Source organism: Lacerta agilis, chromosome 15 (assembly GCF_009819535.1).
Source record: "Lacerta agilis isolate rLacAgi1 chromosome 15, rLacAgi1.pri, whole genome shotgun sequence".
NCBI lineage: Eukaryota > Metazoa > Chordata > Lepidosauria > Squamata > Lacertidae > Lacerta > Lacerta agilis.
Window position 1 is genome coordinate 9,397,134 of NC_046326.1, and position 24,115 is coordinate 9,421,248.

The 24,115-nt window shown below is 42.0% G+C and overlaps 1 protein-coding gene across 4 annotated transcripts in view; it reads left to right on the forward strand.

Annotated features, from left to right (window-relative positions):
* The window catches only part of OGDH (oxoglutarate dehydrogenase), a 52,918-nt gene that overhangs the window by 20,320 nt on the left and 8,483 nt on the right, over positions 1-24,115 (forward strand). For 2 of the 4 annotated variants that reach the window (XM_033171977.1, XM_033171976.1), the window contains exons 5-18: positions 4,727-4,771; positions 9,149-9,264; positions 12,372-12,526; positions 14,502-14,648; positions 15,236-15,326; positions 16,320-16,499; positions 16,726-16,854; positions 18,193-18,372; positions 18,702-18,854; positions 21,244-21,346; positions 21,775-21,903; positions 22,699-22,849; positions 23,128-23,255; positions 23,373-23,551. In XM_033171977.1, coding sequence (XP_033027868.1) covers positions 4,727-4,771; positions 9,149-9,264; positions 12,372-12,526; positions 14,502-14,648; positions 15,236-15,326; positions 16,320-16,499; positions 16,726-16,854; positions 18,193-18,372; positions 18,702-18,854; positions 21,244-21,346; positions 21,775-21,903; positions 22,699-22,849; positions 23,128-23,255; positions 23,373-23,551 — 1,886 coding nt within the window. The remainder of the gene's footprint in view (positions 1-4,726; positions 4,772-9,148; positions 9,265-12,371; positions 12,527-14,501; positions 14,649-15,235; positions 15,327-16,319; positions 16,500-16,725; positions 16,855-18,192; positions 18,373-18,701; positions 18,855-21,243; positions 21,347-21,774; positions 21,904-22,698; positions 22,850-23,127; positions 23,256-23,372; positions 23,552-24,115) is intronic. The other 2 variants (XM_033171979.1, XM_033171978.1) reach the window with 1 other exon arrangement.

Below are 24,115 nucleotides of genomic sequence, written 5' to 3' on the forward strand. Positions count from 1 at the left end.
TTTTTCTGATCAGAGAGTGAAATCAAGGCTGTTTCACGTTAAATAAAGTTAACTGGGATATTAAATATTCACTAGTGATGATTATTTTATCTACTAATATTTAGTATCTTATCCAGCCTTACGGGGCTCTCATACAGTAGCTAGGTTGTATTCTGAGAAATATGTGCCACCTTACATGCAAGTTATCTGTGGCAATGGACACTGCAAACTCAGTTTGAGAAGTAAGGTGTAGAGTGGTTCATGTTGCCTTAGAACAATGGTAGCCAAAAGTGTATTCACACTGATATAGCAGCATCCATTTCTGTCCAGTGTGGAATTACCATAGTTGTGTATACTCAAAATGGGCATACTACAAAATGGGCAAATGTGTGCAAGCTCAGGCACTAGTTTTTAAAAGTTACAGCTCATACAACAACCAGATAGGTGGAAGCAGTTCAGATAGCCTGATGCAATGGGTACTGTTAGGTGAAAACTGAGGAAGAGCCAAATGTGCCTGGTATCTCAGCAGAGCTGATGGAAGAGCCCTGCTTACCATCTCTTTCCCTTAGGATCCTAAACAAATTCTGGAATACATAGTGAACTACCTTGTACCAAATCATTTGTCTGCCCAGTCCAGTACTGTCTACTTTGACTGGCTGTGCCTCCCCAGGATATCCGGGCTGAAGCCTTTTCCATCACCTTCTACCTGAGCCTTTAAGTGGATGTGCCAGGGATTGAACCCAGGATCTTCTGTGTGGAAAGCATGTATTCTACCACTGAGTTATGTTTACTTTCCACATGTAAGCAGTTGGTTGCTCTCCATATAGCTGCTTTCTCAAGCATTGCTTTAAGCTCAATAAACTGGCTTAAAATTGGGTGCTATGTCTTGACAGGATTTTACTGGGTGCTTATTGCAACAGACCTGTAGCTCAGGAAAAAAGTTTGTTAAAAAGCAGTTTTGTTAACTTAAAGATAATTTGCTCTTGAAATTATTACTGAGTATATTTCATGACACAGGGGAACTGCTATCTGTATTAGTAAACTTGCAGCAATCTGGTGAATTACGCACCAACCACACACCGGCTGGTTTTCCTGAGATGTGTCTTGGAACAGCTGGCACACACTGTACCTCAACATAGTTTATTCATTTTTGTGAGCTCTACTTCATTTTTGGGAAACTGAATTCCTTTTTAGTGCTTCTTTATAAATGTGCTTATAGACATAAAGGCAAGCAGGTCTGCTCTTAAGGGCTGCTTGGCAGGCAACTTGAACAGGGTAAGCAAACAAACCATAGCTAAAGGTATATGTCATAGATATAACAGGTCAAGCTTTGTAATCCAACAACAAGCCATGGCTTCATATCACAGTTTGCTGACAGTTAACATACCATAGTTAAGCTGCTAGGCAGTTTGAAGATTATCATACTAAATATTGTTTAATAAACCATGGCTTAGCTTTGGATGCAAACCTGGCCTGTATCAAGGACAGGACAGAGCCCTTATAGTAATATCTGTTTATAAGAAAGGGACTCCTGCCAGTTGTTTCATACCAATGCCTCATTCATACTGCAGGCATGGAATGGGGGACTATTAAGTAAATACAACTTGTGCCTCTTGGGAGATAAGCCAGCAGCAAAATAAGCTTTCAGAGCCCTATCTTGCTATTTCCTTTGAAACTAATTAGTGGCTTAATACATTATACACACACACACATATATAACTTAGAGGGGGGTTATAATCAAGTGGTGTATAATTTTAATGAAATAAATAAAAATAGGATAAGATAATTCAAATCTAACTAGTATTTGGGGGAAGGGGAAGCCAAAGTCTTACTCAGAAGTGGTTCCACCATTACTAGAGCCCTTCTCTGCTGTTTAGCAGCACTGAAAGGATGAATTTGTTACTATTGTCCTTTGACAGTGGAAGTGCTGTGCTAATGTGGTTTTTATGCTGAATGCTGCTGGAAGCTAAGTGACATCCATTTGCAGTTTATCAACTTCTATGGAAGAGGTTTGTATAGGTATTCAACTTGTTATGTTGAACTGCTTGCTGTACATAGGAATAAACTCTCTGATTATTTTTGGTCCCAAATAATCCTAAAGTACAATTTGTAGAGATAAGTACTGACCTTGTGCTGCTGAGCTTGTGTGCCTGCCTTTTAAACCATGAATTCAAACAAGTACAAAGTCACTGTTTCTAGATATGAAAATGCCAATTAGGAAGAGTCACATGGAAGGTGGTTGATAGTACCCATTGAAGTGTGGCTTACATTTTAGTGGGAGGAAATGTTGACCTTTTAAATGATCTAGCAAAATGACTTCAGTTGTTGCTATAATACTGTTCCCCCTTTTTGTACATTTTGACATTTTATTCCTTGGATACAAGTATTTTATAATTAAGACAGGGAGATTCAGAACTACATTTTCTCATTCAAAATATGACTTTATCTTGTTTTATTCCTTGCTTTCACTGCACTATATTAATTGTTGTCTCACCAATATCCAATGCAGATATTATTATTACAACCATATACCCTTGGAGAACAAGCATTCCTTCCTCCATAAAATGTACATAGAATTGTTACTTTTTAAATCTTATTCCTCTCCAGTGCTGTTCTACAAGATAGGTTATGCTGCATTCAGGCCAGTAAAACACAGACACAGAACCCATCGGAGACAGTAGGCACATCACCTTCCTTCTCTGTAGCCTCTGCTGTATTTTGACTCAGCAGAAAATGTCATGCTAGTTGTTTGTTTGTTTTTATTAGCAGGCCTTCAAGGTCTAGCAACAAACCTATGGCTGGAAACAGAATATTCAATCTACATTGTCTCAGGAGGTCTTTGGAAGGGCAAGCTCTCTGCTTCTGTGAGTCAGTCCATTCTTGCCCTTGAGTCAGGGAATGGTGCTATGCAGCTACCTTTTTGCCCACACAAATTTCCTGTTTCTAACTGATTTGCTCCTGGGACCCAATCCAAAAATATTCAGCACAGAACAAGAAGACTCCCAGTCCTTGCATGCTGTGGTTGATTATGTGACATTTGAGTTCAGTGAATGTTTTGAACTCTTGTGGTCTAACATAAAGTCCGCCAGTAGGATTTACCACGTGAAATGGAAATACTTTTGTAGAATGGTTAAACTTTCAACTTAGCATTCTTTAGAAATTCGTCACTTCCAAAGTTTCCTAGAGAAAGTTATATAAGGCAGCGACTTGGACATCATATGTTCTAAACTAAATTGATTTGTTCCATTTGTTAGGCCATATTCGATTCATTCCTTTCTCTAATACAGTTTGCACCTTGTGGGCTCCTTACAGCAACTCCTGCATCCAAGCTGGTGCCAGAAATATTGCTTTGCTTTCTTTGGACCACATCAGTGAAGCAGACAGGGCAGGGTCTTGTCACCTGGGCAGCAGTTTGACTTCACCCCCTCGGGCACACTCCATTGTCAACAAACAGATGTCAACAAAGCCTTTGTGCAATTCACTCAGCCTTCTTATGGAGCGAATAAGCACATCATTTGGCATAATCTGCCCTTGATATTCAAAGCTTTCTCAAATATCTCTACCATACCCATGATTCAATCAGCACAACCTGATAATTAGTTCAGGGGCTGAGGCACAACTGAAATACTGTTGCACAAAGGAATCTTGCTATAGCTGCTTACAACTGCATACAGAGAACAAAGTTGTTTATGGTTACATTCCAAAATAATGATCATCCTGTGGTGGAAACTCTGAACCTCAAGAGGGTCATATGAACGTGCTTAGGAAGGTGCCTACTCAGCTCCCTGTGATAAAGGGTTTGATGGTTTCCCTCCCAGAAGAAGCTGTGTTCAGGACGAAGAATGCTTTTGGGTGTCGAGGCCATTTGAGAAGGATGAGTCATAGCAGCAGTGACTTGCAGTAGTACACAATAAGTTTCTGTTTAGCAAAATCCCGCCAATAAATAACCCTGCCAGTAAATTGTTCCTTATTAGGAGCTGCCCTTGAAATCTCTGTTGATAGCCAAGCTAGGTTTAAAACTTTAAAGCAAAGCCATTGACAGTTGTTCTGACTTTGACAAACCAAAGAGCAGGTGAGCCAAAGTAGTCAATAGTTAGCTTGTTGAGAAAAAACAGGATACACAGTCTAAGCTGGGAATCTCATTAGCCTTTGACATCTTTCAGTCTAATCTATCTCACTGGGTTGTTTGTAAGGATAAATTGTGTGAACACGTTGTACATTGCCTTCAGCTCCACAGAGGTAGAATGCGATACGAAAGTGCTAAAAAGTTACTTCAGCTGGAGCAGATACAGGATTCTGTAAGAAGGCTTTCGTTTATTCATTTGTACTTTTTAAACTAGGCTCCTGCTCTAGAGACCGCTTGTTCTACGATTTACTACTTGTTGCTCTGAACTTTTCCCCCGCTTGCATACTTTACATAAGGAAACAATGAGGAGATCTCAAACCATGTAGCTTAACTGCTGTGTATCGGGTAACTTTCACACCTCTTTTTCTCTGTGTGGTTTATATGGCTGGCTCTGAAAGATTCATTCATGGATTCCCCCCTGTAGTATTGCAGTCATCCTTCATTCTAACCTCCTTTCCTATGGTGGTGTTGACGGTGTGGTTGTGAGTACTGTTTAAAACGTTGACTTTCTCTGTACAGTATATTGCTACTTCCGCGGTTCTTTGGGGTTTTAAAGAACTAACTTTGACTGGGTCTCTCTGTCTTCTCCTTTCTGCATCCCACCTTGCCCCCTTCTCCCAGATCTTGCAGTATTCAAGGAGCGGCTGAGAGTGCTAACAGTAGGAGGTATGCAAATAATGAGCCTCTAACCCCTTCTGGAGATTAGGACTCTCTGAATAGTTGACTCTGAGCATGTATAGTTTAGGTAAAGTTGCAGCTTGCCCCCATGTCAAACCGCATTTGTTTTCTTCTCAGAGTGGTTTGGAATGTATGTGACCAAAGTGCTTCATCATCGTCTTCTTCCCAAATTACATACCTCTTTATTTGATTGAGTGGTAGCCATTTTTTCCTATTGTTTGCTTGCCATTGTTTGTTGTGTTGAGTATTGTCTTGCGTTAACATCTGGGACTCCACAAAAATGTAATTGTTGTCACATGTTTATTAGATCACTTACTCAAGTGCCTTTGATACTTAACCTGACTTGTGTCATTTAATATTATTTGGTGCACAAAAGTAAATGTTACATTTATGTAGATGCCAGACTTTTGTCAGTGACATTCAGGCATCTAAATAGCCAGGCTTGCTTCTTTTTCTATCTTGCTAAGAGATTCCCATCTCATGGTAGCCTTATGCTGTGAGTTGGATACTTCAGTGTCCAAATGCTTAATCATAATTTCCATGTTACTGTTTTTTAATCTGATTGAACGGAGCAATATATTTCTAAAGAGAGATGAATCCCACACTATTTGTGGTGCTTGCCATTCCACAGCTAATCTGGGCTTCTTTCTGGCAGGCTGGTATGCTGCAATGCATATAGGTGACAATTAAGAAGTAAAGCATATTAAGAAAATGATTGCTTGCTGCATGCACAAGAATGAATATTTAGCTTTCTTGTTGTCACATGATACTATATTCGTCTCCTAAATCATACCTACTGTGGGCCTTGATTTGGATTTGTCTCTGTAAAATCTCTAGCTAAACAAATTGCTATCTCATTTACAGTATTGGGATTTAATGTCCCTAAACAGAAGACCACTTTAAAAAGTTATGACTATAGCCAACTAAATGGTTTTTTTTTTAACAAAACAAAAACCCTGATCATACTCCCCCAGTCTTTCCAACCATCAGAAATTTATGGAGTTAAATAAAAAAAGCAAAGGCTGGTTTGCTCCTACAGCAGCCCTTTTGTGGATGGGTATACCATAGGTCCTCTCTCTCTTTCTCTCTCTCTCAGCATTTGTAACTTTAAAATCCCTGCTAATCACATTCTCCCTACTTCAGTATCTCTACTGGGGTGGGAGATGCAGTGGTGAGTAACAGAATGACTTGCACTACCCTAGCCTGATTCTGCATCCAGGGTAGCAAAATTATATCCTTCAGGCTGAGGGTGTGTTCATGTCATATTTCTGCCAATAATAATAAGCATTAAAAATTACTTGATACTTTACTTTTTTCTAATGGGTGAATAAGAAAAAAGCATCTATCTCATACCTCTTGATACATAGTATTAACAGGTCTATGCACTGAATTTCCAAACAGATGAGAACTACTTCTAACTAGCAGGACTAATGTAACTATCACCTCACTCAGATGAATTTTAAGTCACCCTGATATCTTCCCTTAATTGAAACTTTCACAATTTAAAAAATGCTTCAGTTTTTACAACAAAGCAAAAGGGAGACCCAGAAATATGTACATAGCACAATATGTTCTGACACAAGAACAATATTTGGTTTTCCCATGCAATCCCCCCCCCTTTTATGAAAGAGCTTATGCTGTGAACCAACAATGTAGATTTTAAAAACCAGCAAGTGCCAAACACAGGAATTAGACCTGGGTAAAAAGGTATGGGTATTACCCAAATCTTCCTCCTGAGGACAGAACTACACTTGATTCAGGTTGCCATCAATATGAAAGCAAAATTTCAAGTACTCCCTGACCTCTGTATCATGTTTCAGCTGGAGTTGAGGTGACGATCTCTTGACAGTGAACCTAATTAGCCCACCATGCCTCCCCATTTGGACCACCAGGCATAATGAAGATAACAGGCATTCCATTGGCCCTTCTTTATTGCCTATGTGAAGGCATCACACTTCACATCATAAATGGTGTCTAGCACGGCAAGTAAAGCATGACCAAAAAAGGGGTGGAGGACCCAGCTGATCAGCACTGGATGGAAAGTTATTTGCAAGGCACTTTGAAGCCCTGGCTGTCAGCTGATCACTGGAGCCCTAAAGTACAGTGCAGAGCTCCCTTTCCAAGCAACAGCAATCAGCTGGTGGTACTTGAAGAGAGCCCTGCACAGCCCACATCCCAACAGTCCACTGGGATTGGCCCAGGGAGTTGGAGGAAGTAGCTCAGATTCAAAGCACTTCCTTCACTGCTTTCTCAGAAGAGATGAAAAAATGCTCGATTTAAAAACTTGGTGCGTTGTTGTTTTTCTTTTCCCAGGGGAGCAATTTATATTCAAAGCACTGGAGGAAGTGCTTTGAATATAAACAGCTTTCTCTACAAAGAAGGAAATGTTCCAGTTATAGGAGCATTTTGCCCTCTGCAGATACTTCAAAGGAGTTCCCTATAACCAACATTCGGTCAATTATCTGTTACAGTGACCTTCAAGCTTTGACAAGTGTCAGTCACCTCATGCCATTATGAAGTCAGGTGGAACACCCACCTGTCAAAGTTTATTTGCAGGAGATGAGGAAGATAAGGATCTGGCCAGAAACAATTCCTGACCCCATTCCTAGTTTAGTCAGACTCACCCCATTTTGTTTCCTTGCCCCCCTGATGGGAGAGCAGCATGGGATACAGAGGACTAAACATGGCAGAAAGGAGTTAGAGTTTGGCATATCATTTAAATGTTCAGTAGCAACCCTTTATCAAGCAGCATGTATAGCTCTGCCTACCAGCCTGTTTCCAAGTCTATGTAATCTTCTACTGACAGATGAAGCAGAAGTGTCTGGTGAGAATTGATTGCTTTGCAATCGGCCTGATACAGGAAGAAAAATGACGTAACGTGTACAGTCTTCTCTTTGAGCCTGTAGAAGCCCTTTCTTGTGTCTTGCTGCCGTTTGAAATCTTGCTGGTGGTAACAGGAAAGGGCCTCCTTGGTTATGTGGATCTCCCTGCTCCAAGAAAACCATCCATGTCAGTGACCTTATGCCACCATCTTGCAGCATTTTAGACAGGACATTAGTCCGGCCTTTGTTTGGCTTTTGTCTCCCCTTGGCTTCATGATGATTTTGCTGATCTGTGTGCTTCTATTGTCTGAGGTTTCAGATGGTTCCTCTGTTTCAGTTTGTGTTTAACTGTTTTTGGTTAGTTGCATTTAGTACTTACTTTAAGGTCAAAAGCGGAATAGAAATTTCAGAACACATAAAGGGCAGGATTCAGCTAATGAGTCCCATCAGTGGAAGCCCTATGGTAGAACTTCTGCCTGCCCTATGGGGCTTTCCCACTGTCCTCCCCTCATGGCCCCTGAAAAGGCTGTGGGGGGGGGGGAGTCTTAGGAGAACCCCCTGGAACAGCGTGCCTGGGGAGGAGAGGCAGAATTGTTCTGTCTGGCAAGCTGAAATCCTTTCTGTTACAAAACTCCTCCCAAAATAGTTTCTCACTAGATACTAAGTTGACCATCATTAAGGAATTTTTCTTTAATGTCGAAAATGCTTGTCAGGTTGCTGTGCAAAATCTCCACTTGGATTAGTTGGCGTATCTTTTTATAGACAACTTTCTGGCTCTCAGTTGTATGATCTTCAGCTGGACACTCCTTAATTATTCCAGCAACTGATGCTGAAGTATTTTAATATTGGTAATAATAATAAGATACTTCTGGTCTGTGCACAGTAAACATGAATAGTGGGTGATTAAATGTATTGCTGAGGGAGAATTTTGAGATTTTGTGAAAGCAAAACCTTTGTGATTCCTGTGAAGAGCATTGTTCTCGGAGTCCAGTTCATTCTCAAATCTTTGTTCCCATGGAGTGAGCTATTCAGGAGAGTCCTATACAGAACCCTAAAACTGATACATAATCATGCTGCTTTTCTACCTTTTGGTTCTGGGAGCTGGGCCTTTAACTCTTTTATTTCCTGCTTCATTTTACTTTTAATTTTAAATATGTGGTGAAATGTGGTGACAATGTATTTTTGCAATACTTCTTTTCTCTTTAACAACCAAAAAATGTGTGAATGTGGGTCTAAAATTCTTATTGATTCCTCCCCTGGATTTAATTACCAATTTTAACGGCAAGTATATTACCTGTGTTTACACCCTCCGTGCCTTTTACAGTAACCTTTTTTGTTCTTGCTTACCTGTTCATCATTTTAATTGCCGCCTTTTGTTGTTGTTGTTGTTGTTGTTCATACAAACCTCCTTCATGCTTATTTTGTGCTGCTTTCTTGTCCTTCCCCTCCTTCAACAAAACCTGGTTCCTGTGCTGCGGCTGTCTGCATTGAACGCCTCTTCCCACTCCTTCTTTGCCTTCTCCTACCCATGAAAATTCTGCAGGGTTTTATGGCCTGGACGAATCGGACCTCGACAAGGTTTTTCACTTGCCCACTACCACTTTCATTGGAGGAAATGAATCTGCTCTCCCTCTTCGGGAAATCATCCGCCGTTTAGAGGTAAGAGACCTGCACAGGATGCAGGAGCCTTGGAGAGTCAACACTGTTGGGATGTTGTCACTTTTCTTCCCTTCCTACCCCAATGTATGCTGTAAGGTTCTCAATTAGTTGCTCATGAGTAAGCAGCCAGGACTCCGCTGTTTCTTTTAAAGATTTTATTGTGCAAACTATGTACAGTGCAGAGCTAAAAAGTTCATGTATGTATCAAGCGGTGTCAGAATCCAGGAATGGCCCCTTCCTGTTCTGACCCCAACAAAAGAGTTTCGGTATACGAAAACCCCGCCTTCCATCCTTTCTTTTCACCCCACAATGTCTTTGGGGTGATGGAAATTGCATTCCCCCTGTATCGCCCTCGGGGCTGTGGGAGTGCTGGGTCTCTCTTGCATCCCCAGAGCCTCTATTGCCTTTCCCCTGTGATCTCTCCCCCTCCTCGCTGGACATCTCGCCACTCCTTTTGCTGCTGGCAAGGTGGGACTGGGGCTCTCTGTAGCATCCGGAGAGCCCTTCCACCACTTTGCGCTGCATTGGGGACAGTTCCCTGACATATACATAACAAGGCAAGGTACAGGCTTTAGAACTGTGTCTTTCCTCTGTTCCTTTCATAAGCTATAAAAACACTGCTCCCCACCAAGCCATGCTGAATTCAGCACACAATCTTCACTCCCTCTTCTACATGCCGAGAGTGGATAAAAAATTACCCAGAGATCAACTCCCAAACTCACTGTGCATAGAGTTTGCAAGGTGGAGTGATGTCCAAACAGCGCTCTAATCAGAAGCAAACCAATTTATCCCAAATAATTTCCCTCTGCGATAGTTACGGTTGGTCGGTCTGCTTTTTAACATGGTGCTAACATTGTAGTCCAGAAGCTAATCTTCACACTGGGCAAAAGATTCCTGCATTGCAGGGAGTTGGACTAGATGACTCTCGTGGTCCCTTCCAACTCTACAACTCTATGATTCCATGCCAGAAAAAGTATCCCATTACACACTCGTGTGACAAAATAAACACTGGCACCTTATTTCCCAAGTGACATCATACCTACATTTCCATTTGGTATTATCTTTGTGTAGGAAAGAGAGCCACTGTGGAGTAGTGATTAGATTATTGGACAAGGTCCTGGAAGACCAAGTTCAAATCTCTGCTCAGCCATGAAGCTTGCTGAGTGATGTTGGGCCAGTCACAGTCTTGGACTAAGCAACCCCCTGCAAAGCAGAAATGCTGCCATTTGCCATTACGAGTGAAGAAGCGAGTGTTTGCATGAAGGATGGCAAGCTGGTACTATAGGACTTGCGGGGGACCCCTTCATAGGTGGTAAAATACCGGTAGCTGCCTGTGGTGTTTCTGTTGCCAATGTGCTGCTTCTGGTAATTGCAAGAGGAGTCTTCAGCAGGAGCTGCCTCTTGTTGGAATATTGTGGAAGCCCATGTACAACTTTACGTGCTGATACCATTCTACACTGTAGTCTGAAATGTAAAGTACATTTTTGAAGTCTATATGAATTCTCCTTAGGGATGTTAGCATTGTGTGTGAAGATTTGGGCAGATAAGATGCTGTGACAAATAACCTGTCCCCAGAGAAACTATATTAGGGTAATATACAGTAGAGGGATAAGGTATTTGACCCTGGTGCTCTGGCAGCCTCAAAAAGGCAGTGAAATAGAAGATAAAATGTGGTTATCCAATGGGGAAAATGTAAGAACACCAATCCTTCTGGATGTTGCAACTACAAAAACTACTGTGCTCTGTAAACTATGAACATATGAAAGCTTAAAATTTTAATGGTCATTCTTGATGGAAGAGCATTTCTTACTCCTGTTTTCTGGCAGTCATAGAGATTTTTTTCCCCTTGCCAGTGTGGGTGCCTCTTGCTCAGCACAGCAAACGAACAGCTGCTGCTGACTCTTGAAAGGGGAAGAGATGGGAAGGAGAAGAAAAACCTCAAGGACAGGAGCACTCCTTTCTTGTCTCTGTCTTCTGTAACTGTGTTGTGCAGAATAAAGGCAATCACTCAGCTTCCTCACCCGCAGTGGCTTTTCTTGCCCATCTTAACTTCTCAAAATGTATCTCCTTTTATTCTGGGTTTCAGAGTTATCTTTCCGCTCAGCAAGCAGGTTATAATTTACATACTTCATAAGGCAACACCACTTCCTAATGAAGAAAATGCAACCTTGGTGTCCTCTGCCTACATTAGTTCTGTGTCATGACTATGCCTAAAAATAATTTCCAACAAGGCTGTGCAAAGGTCAGTCTTGCCAACACTTGCCAGACATTCCTTTGCTCTTCTGCTTGCATCTCCTGCCAGTTCATTGGTATTAAAATTTCAACATAACCGATTCAAAAAGTAGCTAGTACAGTCACGTTATTTCTTACCTCTCTGAGTTTCAAACATCTACCTTCAGGGAGCATTTTAGCACTTTGGCTGTGCATTGCAAAGGATTCTGGGGCACATTTTAAGGTACATAGGTTACTGACCAGCCCTCTTTACTCTTACTGTTGCTGCATGTGAATGTAAAAATACATTCCCCTGCAGCTACACATTTCAAAGACAGATTATTAGTGGTAATCAAGCTATTGTTTTCAAGGAAGTTTGTCTGCCATTATTAATCATCTTATTGAGAAGCCTTTGATAAGTTTCCAAGTTTTGAAAAATACTAGCTTATTTGAAGACCTTAGATGTTCAACTTCTGTTTTTCCAGTCCCAGATTTGAATGAAACTGCACAGTCTCTATGTGCCTGATTGTGACTGTTTCAGGAAAGTATATGTCATTCAGATTAATTAAACTAGCAAGTTCCAGAGCCGGTGTGGTGCAGTATATAAGATTTGGATTGTCAAGACCTCAGTTCAGATCCTAAGTCATCTATGAAGCATCACTGGACAGTCTTCTGCCTTTCCCTTGGTGTAGTGTACCTTACTGAATGCTTATGATGGTAAAATGAAATTACCCCTTATGCACTGCCCCAAGTTCTTTAGAAGAAAAGAAGGATAAATAAATAAAATGCAATTATTTGGTGATATATAGTTGTTCAAAAAGTACTTCTTTTATCTGTGCTGTGAGATGGTCAACACTTTTGCTTTATTATGTGTTGATCCTTTTTGTGTTTAATAGATGGCCTATTGCCAACACATTGGTGTAGAGTTCATGTTTATTAATGATCTGGAGCAGTGCCAATGGATAAGGCAGAAATTTGAAACTCCTGGTGTCATGCAGTTCACTAATGAGGAGAAGCGCACCCTGCTGGCTAGACTAGTCCGGTCGACCAGGTACTTGCATTTCTTCAACTTCCCTGAATTGTGGGGGGTGGGGGTTGGTTGGTTTTTGTATGTGTGTGTTTGGGTCGAGTCTCTTAGGCCCTTCAGAGTTCAAGTTTCATGGCAGTGTACAAGCGGTCTACAAGCATAGGTTCACAGCCCAGAAGTACCAAATGGTTCAAGAGTTGATTGACATCCTCAACAAACTGAGATGCACACATATGGTTCTGACCCAATGTTTTTCAACCAGTGTGCTGTGGCACCCTGGGGTGCCTTGAATGGTGGTCAGGGGTGCCGTGGGTCAACACTGGCCTCTGTCCCTCTTTCTTTTCCTCCTTCCTCTGATGCCCTCTTGCATCTCTGCCTCCCCAAGGCTTGCACAGCTCTTTGTTGTATCAGCTCTGGCTACAAGCTCGCCAGGTGAATAGTGCCTCTGGGGCTGGTCAGGGGGCGTGCTGGTTGCCAGCAGCTGAGGCGGCAAGCAAGTGGGTAAGCAAGCAAGTGGGTGAGGGAGCCCAGCCAGCCAGTCCACCAGCCCTTGCTGTTGGGAATGGACAGACAAGTCCCAGGGCCCTGTGGGACAGTGTGAGGAGACACCACTCACTGGGACGGGGGCGGGGCAGCTCAGAGACCAATGGCAGCAGCTGCCCAGAGGACTCCTAAGGAGAGGAGGGGAGAGGAGAGGAGAAGAGGCTAAGGGAACACTCCACAAGGGAGGGTGTTCAAAAAGGGATGAGGGGCTGCCGGTTCTGCAGGCAAGGGGTGACATAACAGCTCCTGAGCCCCATTGCCAGTTCTAACCTATCTGTTTTTATTATCTGGATTTGTCATCTCCTCCAATGCAGTTTAAGTGAGGTTTTTGTTTTTTAAGCTAAGCTTTCTCTTAGGCATGTACATGTTCCTTGACTATATTTTTCCAGCTAAAGCTGCAGTCAGGAGTGGTGTTATCCTCTCCATCCTACCGCAGTTATACAGGATGTATTTTTTTGTGCTAATAGCACTGAGTGTAGGCCATCATTAGTATGGCATGAAGGGAAAAGTCTGCTCTTCATTTAGGAAAGGCCTTGGATGTTGGCTCTTCTCACATTTCTCTGCTTACTCACACATTTGACCTAGTTTTACATTGAGAATAACTGTATCTAACCTCAGATCACACATGTTGTGAACCACCCTGAGATCTACAGGTATAGGGCAGTATACAAATTTAATAAATAATAGTAATGTGTATGTATGTCATAATCTAGTTGCATGTATTCTTCTGCTGTCTCTCTAGAGATGACTTGCAAAACTATTCTGAATCGTTACCATTTCCCCTTCATCTTCCCACCCCACTGCCACCTCCTGTCTCTAAGTCACACAACAAGAGATTTGAGAGATCTGGAAAGATATGACCATGATTTAGTACTGGGTTTTAACTCTTCCTTTTCTTTTAATAATGCAACTCATTATGACCTGACCAGGTGTTGCTATTTCCTCTACACCTCTTGAGTAATGCTTAATATGCCTGTAAGTTTAATGCAATTGAAGTTCTTCAGCCATTAACTACTACCGATGTTCCAACTCCTGTTTGTGACCACATCCACAATGCTTTAGATCAGGCATAGGCAAACTTGGCCCTCCAGTGTTTTGGGACTACAATTCCCATCATCCCTGACCACTGGTCCTGTTAGCTAGGGATGATGGGAGTTGTAGTCCCAAAACATCTGGAGGGCCGAGTTTGCCTATGCCTGCTTTAGATCGAGGAGGAGGGGGTGTTATATGAAGGTTCTCCACACACATCTTTCACCTCTGTTGTCTCTGATGTCCAGCTTGTGAGGGAAAATAGTGGGAAGGGTTAACGGCCAGAACATCCCATGCAGAGCCAGTGGGTGATGGTGCAGAGATAAATTCCTTTCAGAATCACTTCCTTCTTAGAGCTTTTGAGTCATTCTAGTTGGTTGTGTGGCAATTCTGGCCTGACAAATGACTTATATCTTCTGTTTTCCAGATTTGAGGAGTTCCTGCATAGGAAATGGTCATCTGAGAAGCGATTTGGTTTGGAAGGCTGTGAGGTGCTGATCCCCGCCTTAAAGGCAATAATTGACAGGTCTAGCCAGAAAGGAGTGGATTATGTCATCATGGGGATGCCTCATAGGTAACTTCATCCTTACAGAAAACTGATTATCGGAAGAGAGTTCTAAGAGTGCTGAAGATACACTGACTGGCTAGCAAGTTGTACTTGAATCTGAGAGGCCTGAACTGATACTTCATCTCTTCCATGGCCTTATTTAATTTAATTTATATGTTAGGCAAGTCTTTCTTCTCTCAGCTCGGTGTCCCACTTTTAAAATGACTGGTATTTTTATATCTGACAGACATGTTGTAAAGACAAACACAGAACTTGTGAAGTGTAGTGCAGCCCTCAGCCATGAAACTCGCTGGGCGGCCTAGGGCTGATCATCACCTCACAAGGTTGTTGTGAAGATGGAACAGGGAGGGATAGAAACTTGTGTGCCACTTTGAGGTCCCTGTAGGAAAAGTGAGATATGACTTTAACAATGAATGAATGAATGAAAGTGTCACATGAACTGTAGTAGTGGTAGATGTTTATATAAACAAGAAATGTTACTATCTTTTTTTTTTTTTTTACTTTAAGGGAAGGTGTGTCAGAATGAGTCAAAGAATCTTGTTTCCAAGACAAGCCTGCACAGTTTCTTGCTAAATGTGGTTTTGGTTTTCCAGAGGGCGCCTGAATGTGCTTGCCAATGTTATCAGGAAGGAGTTGGAGCAGATATTCTGCCAATTTGATTCCAAGCTGGAAGCTGCCGATGAGGTGAGTTACTCCTTAATTTGTGTTTGAATTGTCTCCTCCTACTCCACTCCACGGGGAGATAATGATTAACTTTGAAAGCAGACACAACAGCACTGTCCCCGTTTTCCCCTCCAAGCATCCTCTCTTAGGATGGATCTAGACACATAAAAAAGCGTTACAGGAAAACACGTTCTAAATCTCATAATAGATTGCTGAAGGATCAAACTCTACAGCGCCATCTGGTGTTGCATGTTTATAACACAGTTATAACGATATAATTGCGGGAATGTAGCTGAGTCCTCTGAGTCATGTGGGATTTTAAAAGCTTGCCTTCCAGTATTTTTGTCACTTGTTCAGTGAGGCCAGCTTGGCTACTAAGCTGAACAGCTTTTCTACAGTGTTGAAGTTATATGCAACTTTTTTTACACAGCACAGAATGTCATTTCTGTTGTGACTGAATGTCATTGGGGAATTTTTCAGTTCTCTGAACCTGGCCTTCATAGAACTTGAGCTTCCAGAGTAGATAATACAGGTTATGATCCCGTAGTACTACTGCTGCCTTGTTCTGAGCAGTGGTGGCTTTATTAAAGTGAGCCTTGAGAGATACCAAGCACTTCTCAGGTAACCTCGGATAATACCGAATGTAACCATGGTACAGGATTATTGATTCCTAGCAGCCACTCGTACAGGTGTCTACATATAAGGTAATAGTGCTGAAATCTCATTCTGGATAGATTCCTTCTTGATAGTTGCAAAAGCTCATCAATTTGAACAGAGGTGAAGAAAGAAAGAAAGAAAGTATCTGATCAGCACCATTCATTCCCTCTTCTGTGTTTGTGTTCTGGCCCTCTCTATGATAGCTCTGAATGAGCACTCCATGCACCTTGGAATTCCAGTTCATTCCCTCCTAAATAACTCAAACCACAAACATTGTGCAACCAAACATGAGGCTCTGAAAATTGACAGCATCAAAGGCCCAGGCTACTTAATCTGTTTTACACTCTCTCTCCTCAGGGCTCAGGGGATGTAAAGTATCATTTGGGAATGTACCATCGGAGGATTAATCGTGTCACTGACCGAACCATCACCCTTTCACTGGTTGCAAATCCATCTCATTTGGAGGCTTCTAATCCTGTAGTTCAGGGCAAGACAAAGGCAGAACAGTTTTATTGTGGGGACACCGAAGGGAAGAAAGTAAGTTGGTTCTTTTCAGTTGTACGTGTATAGGTGGACAAAATGGAAAAACTTTTATCTGGTGCCCAAATAGTTACAGCTATCAAACACTGCTTATTGTACCTGCTTCCTTCTCCAGCCAATTATGTCTCCTCAAAGAGCATCACTACAGTCTGCATTCAGTTCTGGGCACTTAACTGCTTCAAGATTATTGACAAGCCTTTTGTTTGTGTTTTGGTTCTCAAAGGTGATGTCTATTCTTTTGCATGGAGATGCTGCCTTTGCTGGGCAAGGTATAGTTTATGAGACTTTCCACTTAAGTGACCTGCCTTCCTATACCACACATGGGACTGTTCATGTGGTAGTGAACAACCAGGTAAAATATGGATTTCATTATTATAATGTCAGCTTCTCTAACTCTTTTTTTCCACTTTAAAATCTACCAAGAAGAGACAGAGTGATCTTTTGAACTTGGTTGTGTGCATTTATAGTAGAAGCTGGGTGATGCTGTTATGTATTGAAACTGAATTTCTCTTCCTTCCAAAATATATGGGAAAACATATTGAAGGCCATGCCAGCTTCACAGATTGCTGCTGGCTGAGCTATAACAGTTGAGTTCACAACCAAAGCATTAGCTTTTCATAATTGAGCTAATTCATTGAGAAAATGGTTTGGCTCATCTTATTCATGCTAGCTTTCCTGAATCGTGGCAGAACTGAGTATTGAAGACTTTCTGGGCTCCTGGCAGGCTTGTTGAAATGAATCTACTTTTGTCTCATCTGTGCAAATTCTTTGAAAACTAAAACTCTTCAAAAAGAGACTAGTTGGTTTTTTCTCTTGTTCCTTTCCTCAAATTTGTCAAATGAACATTTGAAATTGAAGTCCAGAATATAGCTAAGCTTTTCTGTTAAGCAGCAATAATTCACTGCTTCTTTCTTTACCATTAACCTTAAAATGAAAGCAGCTAAATTATTGCACAGTTGAGATTATATAAAAATTGAAGCAAATACAGCAGTACTTCAGACTTACCTGGTGAATAACTTTTTTTTTAGTGGTTAGGCGAGAGAACTTGGAGTGACTTAAATAAGTATGAACTAGATTTCATCTTGGACTCCCTAAGGTATAATGCTGATGATTCCAAAACGTGCTAGTAGATAGGGTCTTCCAGTAAAATGGTCTTGTTCCACTGTTTAAGAGGAAAGTCATTGCTGACCAGTTTGGTTTTTGTGGGGAGGGAAGCCTTTACTGAAAAGAGACACATAGGAATTCAACAATTAGCAGCCATGAGAAGCTGGACGGTAGGCATGAAAAATGGAGGGACTACTATCGATAAGATGCTCTTCCCACAATTATCTTCAGCAACTGAGATCCCTCCAGTTTCTCAGTGTGCTGCCACAACCTTACAGATGCTGGACGATTTGCTTGAAGTAGCCTCCATTGTACACAAAGAAAACAAATGCTGATTACAACTTTTTGAAGGAGGGGGTGGGACCCAAGAATGAAAAAAACACGGTGTGCAAACATTAATTCATTTTATTTTATTTATATGCCGCTTTTCACTCACAGGAGTAAAAAAGCGGCTTACATACAATAATATAGTGGAACATCACAGTTGCAACAAATTATGTAAAACAGTTGACAAATCAACAGTAAAAAACCCCACCTTTAAAGCACTCTTCACAATTACTTAAACGGCTTCTATTATCTTCTGCAGATTGGATTCACTACTGACCCTCGAATGGCTCGTTCTTCTCCGTACCCAACAGATGTGGCCCGGGTGGTTAATGCACCCATTTTCCATGTCAATGCTGATGACCCAGAGGCTGTGGTGTATGTATGCAATGTGGCAGCTGAATGGAGGAGTACTTTCCACAAAGATGTAGTGGTGGATCTGGTAAGTGCTGCCTCCTGTTGTGGGGGACACCTGTGTGATCTTTGGGTATGATAATATGTTTGAGAGGAAACATAAATATATTGTAGTAAACATGCTAAAACTTAAACCCATAAGCCTTTGTTTGTGTGATTAACATTTCCCTTTTTCATTCAAGTAAGCCGGTACTTAGATAACACTGAAACTTGCTAAAATGTCATCACAATTAGTCTCTCTGAACTTTTCTTTGCATCAGATATCTCCAAATAGTTAATAATTGGTGCTTGGAACTTCCTTTAGTTTTCGAAGATGGAGCATAATGAGGTTTATGTTTTTTTCTCCAAATGTGCTAGGTATGCTACAGGCGCAATGGGCACAATGAAATGGATGAGCCAATGTTCACCCAGCCATTGATGTACAAGCAGATCCGAAAGCAGAAGCCGGTGCTGCAGAAATATGCTGAGACTCTAGTTTCACAAGGAGTGGTAAATCAGCCAGAGTATGAGGTACATTCATTTATGTCTTCACAGTCAATCTGGAACTACTGACCCATTTTAACCTCTTAAAGATGTTGTATAATCTTATTTTAATGACTAAGCGGAAGGAAGCTCAACTGAGGTCAAAGAAGTGCAAACTAAATTTTACTTTAGCATATAGGGCAAGATCAACTGTCACCATCTCAAGCTGAATACAGAAGGTTGTAACAGCATTTTTGAAAAAGAACCAGGAAAAGAATCTAGTACAGTGGTACCTCTGGTTACGAACAGGATCCGATCCAGAGCCCTGTTCGCAACCTGAAAGGTCCGTATCCTGAAGTGCCGCGTCTGCACATGTGTGCGACGCGATTCGGCGCTTCTGCACATGCGCGCGACGTCATTTTCTGCGTCTGTGCATGTGCAATTCGACGAACCCAGAAGTAACCCGTTCCGGTACTTCTGGGTTCGACACGTTTGTATTCCGTGACGAACGCAACACGCAGCGTTCATAACATGAGGTACGACTGTATAAATGAAATATAAAGAGGTTTCAGAAGCATTCTGATAAATGGGGAGGATGAAGCTCTGAACAAAATATCAGAGAGGTTTAAGTATGATGTGTGGTTACACTTCAGAACATCAAAACTCTTTAAAAAATGCATTTCTTGGCCCAGAATTTCTCCTCTACTCTAGGCCTGTAAATATTACACTTAAGCTTAGAACAATTTTCTATGATCAGTCTAAAACCACATTTATTGTGTAATGTCTAACAGTTAACTGTCATGGAGAGGGGTTTAAGAGCCTATTGTCATTCTGTAAATAATCAAAACAATACAGAGTGATACATATTTAAGATAAGTTGTAATTATATTTATTCGTGTTGCCATGTGATAGGATTACCTTTATTTGCAGACTAAAAATACAAGTTGGTGACTCTCAAATGGAGGTAAACAAGGGGAATGGGGAAAAATCACTATCCTCAGACCCACCAATATACCATGCAGAAGGGGAGTTAGGATTTAATAGGAGCATACATACCCTGCATGATTAGAGGGGCCAGGATTGAAATACCCAATGGTGTACATCATCCAACCACAATCTCCCCACCCCATCTAGCACTATTTAAGCTGTTGTGGATTCTGCACTATTGGCAGATTCTGATGGGGTTAACTTGGAGCAAATAGGCTTCACTCTCACCTCACATGACACCTTTAAGAAGCGAACGGAGCAGCATGGCAGAAACATTAGATAATTCCATAATTCACCCCCAACCCAAAAGTATGCCTTACTTGTAGCAGAGCGTGTCATTTTATTTCAGCCTGCCACCCAATGCACAGATAACTTGTGTCCAGTGCTGTCAAGTATCCCGTTTTCCCCGGGATTCTCCCTTATTTCAAGCAGTTTCCCGCTGCTCTCCCTTATTTTTTATTTCCCTTAAATTTCCCGTTTTTAATGGAAGCAGCTCCTCCCCTGCTGGCCAGGGACTGGGTGGGAAGACCTTGCCTACTTGGAGAGAAAAGCCTCAGCCCTCAAAGCAAGGTGGAGCCGTTTCCCGTGCTTACAGGGGGGTGTATTCCTCTCCCTGCTTCAGCTCCTATCAATTGCTGCCGAGCCCCTCAGCCGGCCAATAGGGTTAGCTGGCGGGCGGAGCCTGGCTGACTTTGAGCAGCTGCTGCTTCCTGTCCTGTTTTGATGGGATCAGACAAGAAGACGATGGGGCTCCATCGCGTGGAGCACATGGCTGCCCTCCTCTTTGCTCCGCTCCGAGCCCGAGCCCACTTGGAGTTTACATTGCTGCTCCGCCCACTTTTGCTTCTGGCTCCGCCCACCACTGACATGTGACTGTCCCCAGGATAGGTGAGACTGCTGATCCCTTATTTTCAAATCCAAAACTTGACAGCTATGCTTGTGTCTGTGTGCCACCCTCATGCCGCCTGAGTTCCATGGCAGCATATGGGCAATGTCTTCCAACTTCGGGGCCGTTTTCCTTTTTAAAAAGGAGGTGTCTCCTGGGTATACATTCTCCCCCAGCTGTGTTATTTTCTGTGTTGCCTTTTTATGACCATATTGATTGTAGTAGGACAATGCCGTTTTGTGTTGGAAGGAAATATAGTAAACAAGTCAACATCAGTCAACTTGAATGAGCAGCTTGAAATTCCATATCACATGGTTTTGCTGCTGTTGTTTTCTGGTGGTCTTCATTTTGTTCACTAGTTTTCATGGTCTTTAATATGTTGGAAACAGCTTTGGCATTTTCCTATAAAGGAAAAGTAGTATCTTAATATTTTTTAAGAATAAAAGGAATAATAATGGAATAGAATGCTTCCTGAACTCTCTTTACTTAGAATGAACCTGATGCCAATTTTTCAGTTTAGGCTCACCCTTCTAACTCTTATATTGTGTTGGTTATGCATTTCAGGAGGAAATTTCCAAGTATGATAAGATCTGTGAAGAGGCCCTTGCCAGGTCCAAGGATGAGAAAATCCTTCACATCAAGCATTGGCTAGATTCTCCGTGGCCTGGTAGGCACTGGCTGCTTCCTAATACTGTACCTTTTGTTAAAAGGTAGTTCTGCTGCCAAGGGATTACACATGCAGCTCCTGGCACTAAAAAGAGAGATACTTGCCCCATGCTCCGAGTACTGAAATCCCGCATAAAAACTGTAGGAAGAAGTGAGCATTACACACTTAGTAAACAAAATGCACAGACAGTAAAGAGCGGGGCACTTTATGAGCAAGTTTTGTCCTTTCTGCAGGTGCTCTGGCAAGGAATATTGTGTTCAGTGTTTAGCTCAGGATGGTTTCTTTGCCAAGTTTCTTCTTCTCAAAAGCAGAAATGCAATGAATGGGCCACTTTTACATAGTTTAGTGTTCCAGAAACCAGATCTTCCTCCACTGTTCTATGAGTGGGAGACTCACCTCATTAAATGTGCTCTACTTTACTTCCCTAGGTTTCTTCACTCTGGATGGCCAACCCAGAAGCATGACTTGCCCTTCCACTGGTCTGAATGAAGAAGATTTGGGCCATATAGGAAAGGTGGCCAGCTCAGTGCCTGTTGAAAACTTCACAATTCATGGTGGTATGACTTTCCGCATTGATAGCCATTAATTCCTCAGGGTTCATCTTCAATGTAGTGAAGGCTGCACAAGAAAAGGCAATACTGGGCTTCTATTTAATAATAATCCTTAACATTCCATTCCACTTTAGTTGGTTAGGTGGGCTCTTAGGTACACGGTGAGCCAGTCAGTGTGGGAATGCTGTGGATAAACAACCTACTCATGAAGGGGTTTCAGTGAAGTGATGTTCTTGTATGGGGAGACTCACATATAATCTGAGCACTAGGGAGAGGAGGACACTCTGTGGCACTTGTGCTCTTGCCCAGCACATACTGAGCATGCCTCACAGTGGGCTAAGTACTAGTCATGTCTGCAGGGGTCCGTGAGGACCATATGCTTACAACATCCTTTGCAAATTTCTTCAGTCACTTTCAGATAGATGTTCAGCAACTGATGAACGTTCATCGATTTCTGTTCTTTGTTTGCTTTGGACGTTTAGGAATTCTCCATATATAATATGTCCCAGTCCACTGTAGATTTGCTTTAGTGGAAGGAGATCTTGCTTCAAAACAGAACCCTTCAACTTGGCTCCTTCACCGCTTTTTCTTTTGCACCTTTATATTATAATGTTTTTCATGTTTTCACCCCACGTTCTCTGGAGCAGCGGTATTTCAAGGTATTTTGGGTGCTGAGTTCAAGCACAAATGTGAACAGTGCTGTCCTAGAGTCATCCGTAGAGTTAAGACTGTACTCTGGAGTCAATCATTGTAGTTTCTTCAAGGCAGGCTGAAAACTTTTTCTTCTCTCTCTCTCTGCAGGTTTAAGCAGAATTCTAAAAACACGTGGAGAGTTGGTTAACAATAGAACTGTGGACTGGGCATTAGCAGAGTACATGGCATTCGGCTCTCTTCTTAAAGAGGGAATCCACATCCGACTGAGCGGGCAGGATGTTGAGAGAGGGACATTCAGGTAAAGTGCCCACCTAAAAAAGAATGCATTCCTAAGGGGTTACATTACATCTCAACGTGTCATTGTACCTAGCAGCAGGTCACAAAAATGAGTTTGGTCTAAAGCTTTTCCAGCTGCAAATGAAACACATTGACCAGAGCAATGTAAATCTATTAAAGCTGTATGGTTAGGTGTACCTCACTCCATGTTAGGATTGGACTGTATTTGTGCTTGCTTTAATGCCTCACCTCGTCACTCTAACCAGTTAAATTGCAGGGCTTTCTTTTTTTCTTCTTCAGCCATCGACACCATGTCTTGCATGATCAAAATGTTGACAAGAGGACCTGTATTCCCATGAACCATCTGTGGCCAAACCAAGCTCCATATACAGTCTGCAATAGCTCCCTCTCGGAGTATGGAGTGCTAGGTAAGTACATCTCATGGCTCCTTACAGAAATCGAGGGTAAGTTAATTTGGTACTGTTTGAGTCTCCCACTCATAAGGTTCCAGAAAAGCATATTGTTTTTCATCTGTGTCATTGCAGGATTTGAGCTAGGCTTTGCTATGGCCAGCCCCAACGCTTTAGTGGTGTGGGAAGCCCAGTTTGGTGACTTCCACAATACAGCTCAGTGTATTATTGATCAATTCATCTGCTCTGGACAGGCCAAATGGGTGAGACAAAATGGCATCGTACTGCTGCTGCCCCATGGCATGGAGGGCATGGTAAGGATACATTATTGTTGCTAAACAGTGATTTGCCTGTTTTAGACTTAGATTTTAGATAGACGTGGCCCATGCAATTGCCTCATAGAAAAGGCTCCTCTGAGAATAGGAAGGCAGTAGACCAGGCATCCCCAACCTGCAGCCCTCCAGATGTTTTGGCGTACAACTCCCATGAACCCTAGCTATCAGGAACAGTGGTCAAGGATGATGGGAATTGTATTCCAAAACATCTGGAGGGCCGAAGGTTGGGGATGCCTGCAGTAGACCCTGATAAGTATGTTGCAGGTTATGGAACAATTTAGCATAGCCTCTTCCATTGTAAGTTTATGCATGGCTAAAGATGAAGTATTAGTAGTAATAGAGCCTGGTGTTCTGAATGCCATTGTAAAGTCTGATAGTAAGCCAAAGCCTTTGACAGCTATATTCCTTTCGCTAAACAATGAAATTGGGACACAGTCAGAACCTTAGGATAAAATTATGGAACAAAGGCTTATTCCCCAACCAGTATTGGCTACTGCTGGTGCCTAAACTGCTTCAGTCAGTATACAGTTTAGCCAATAAAGT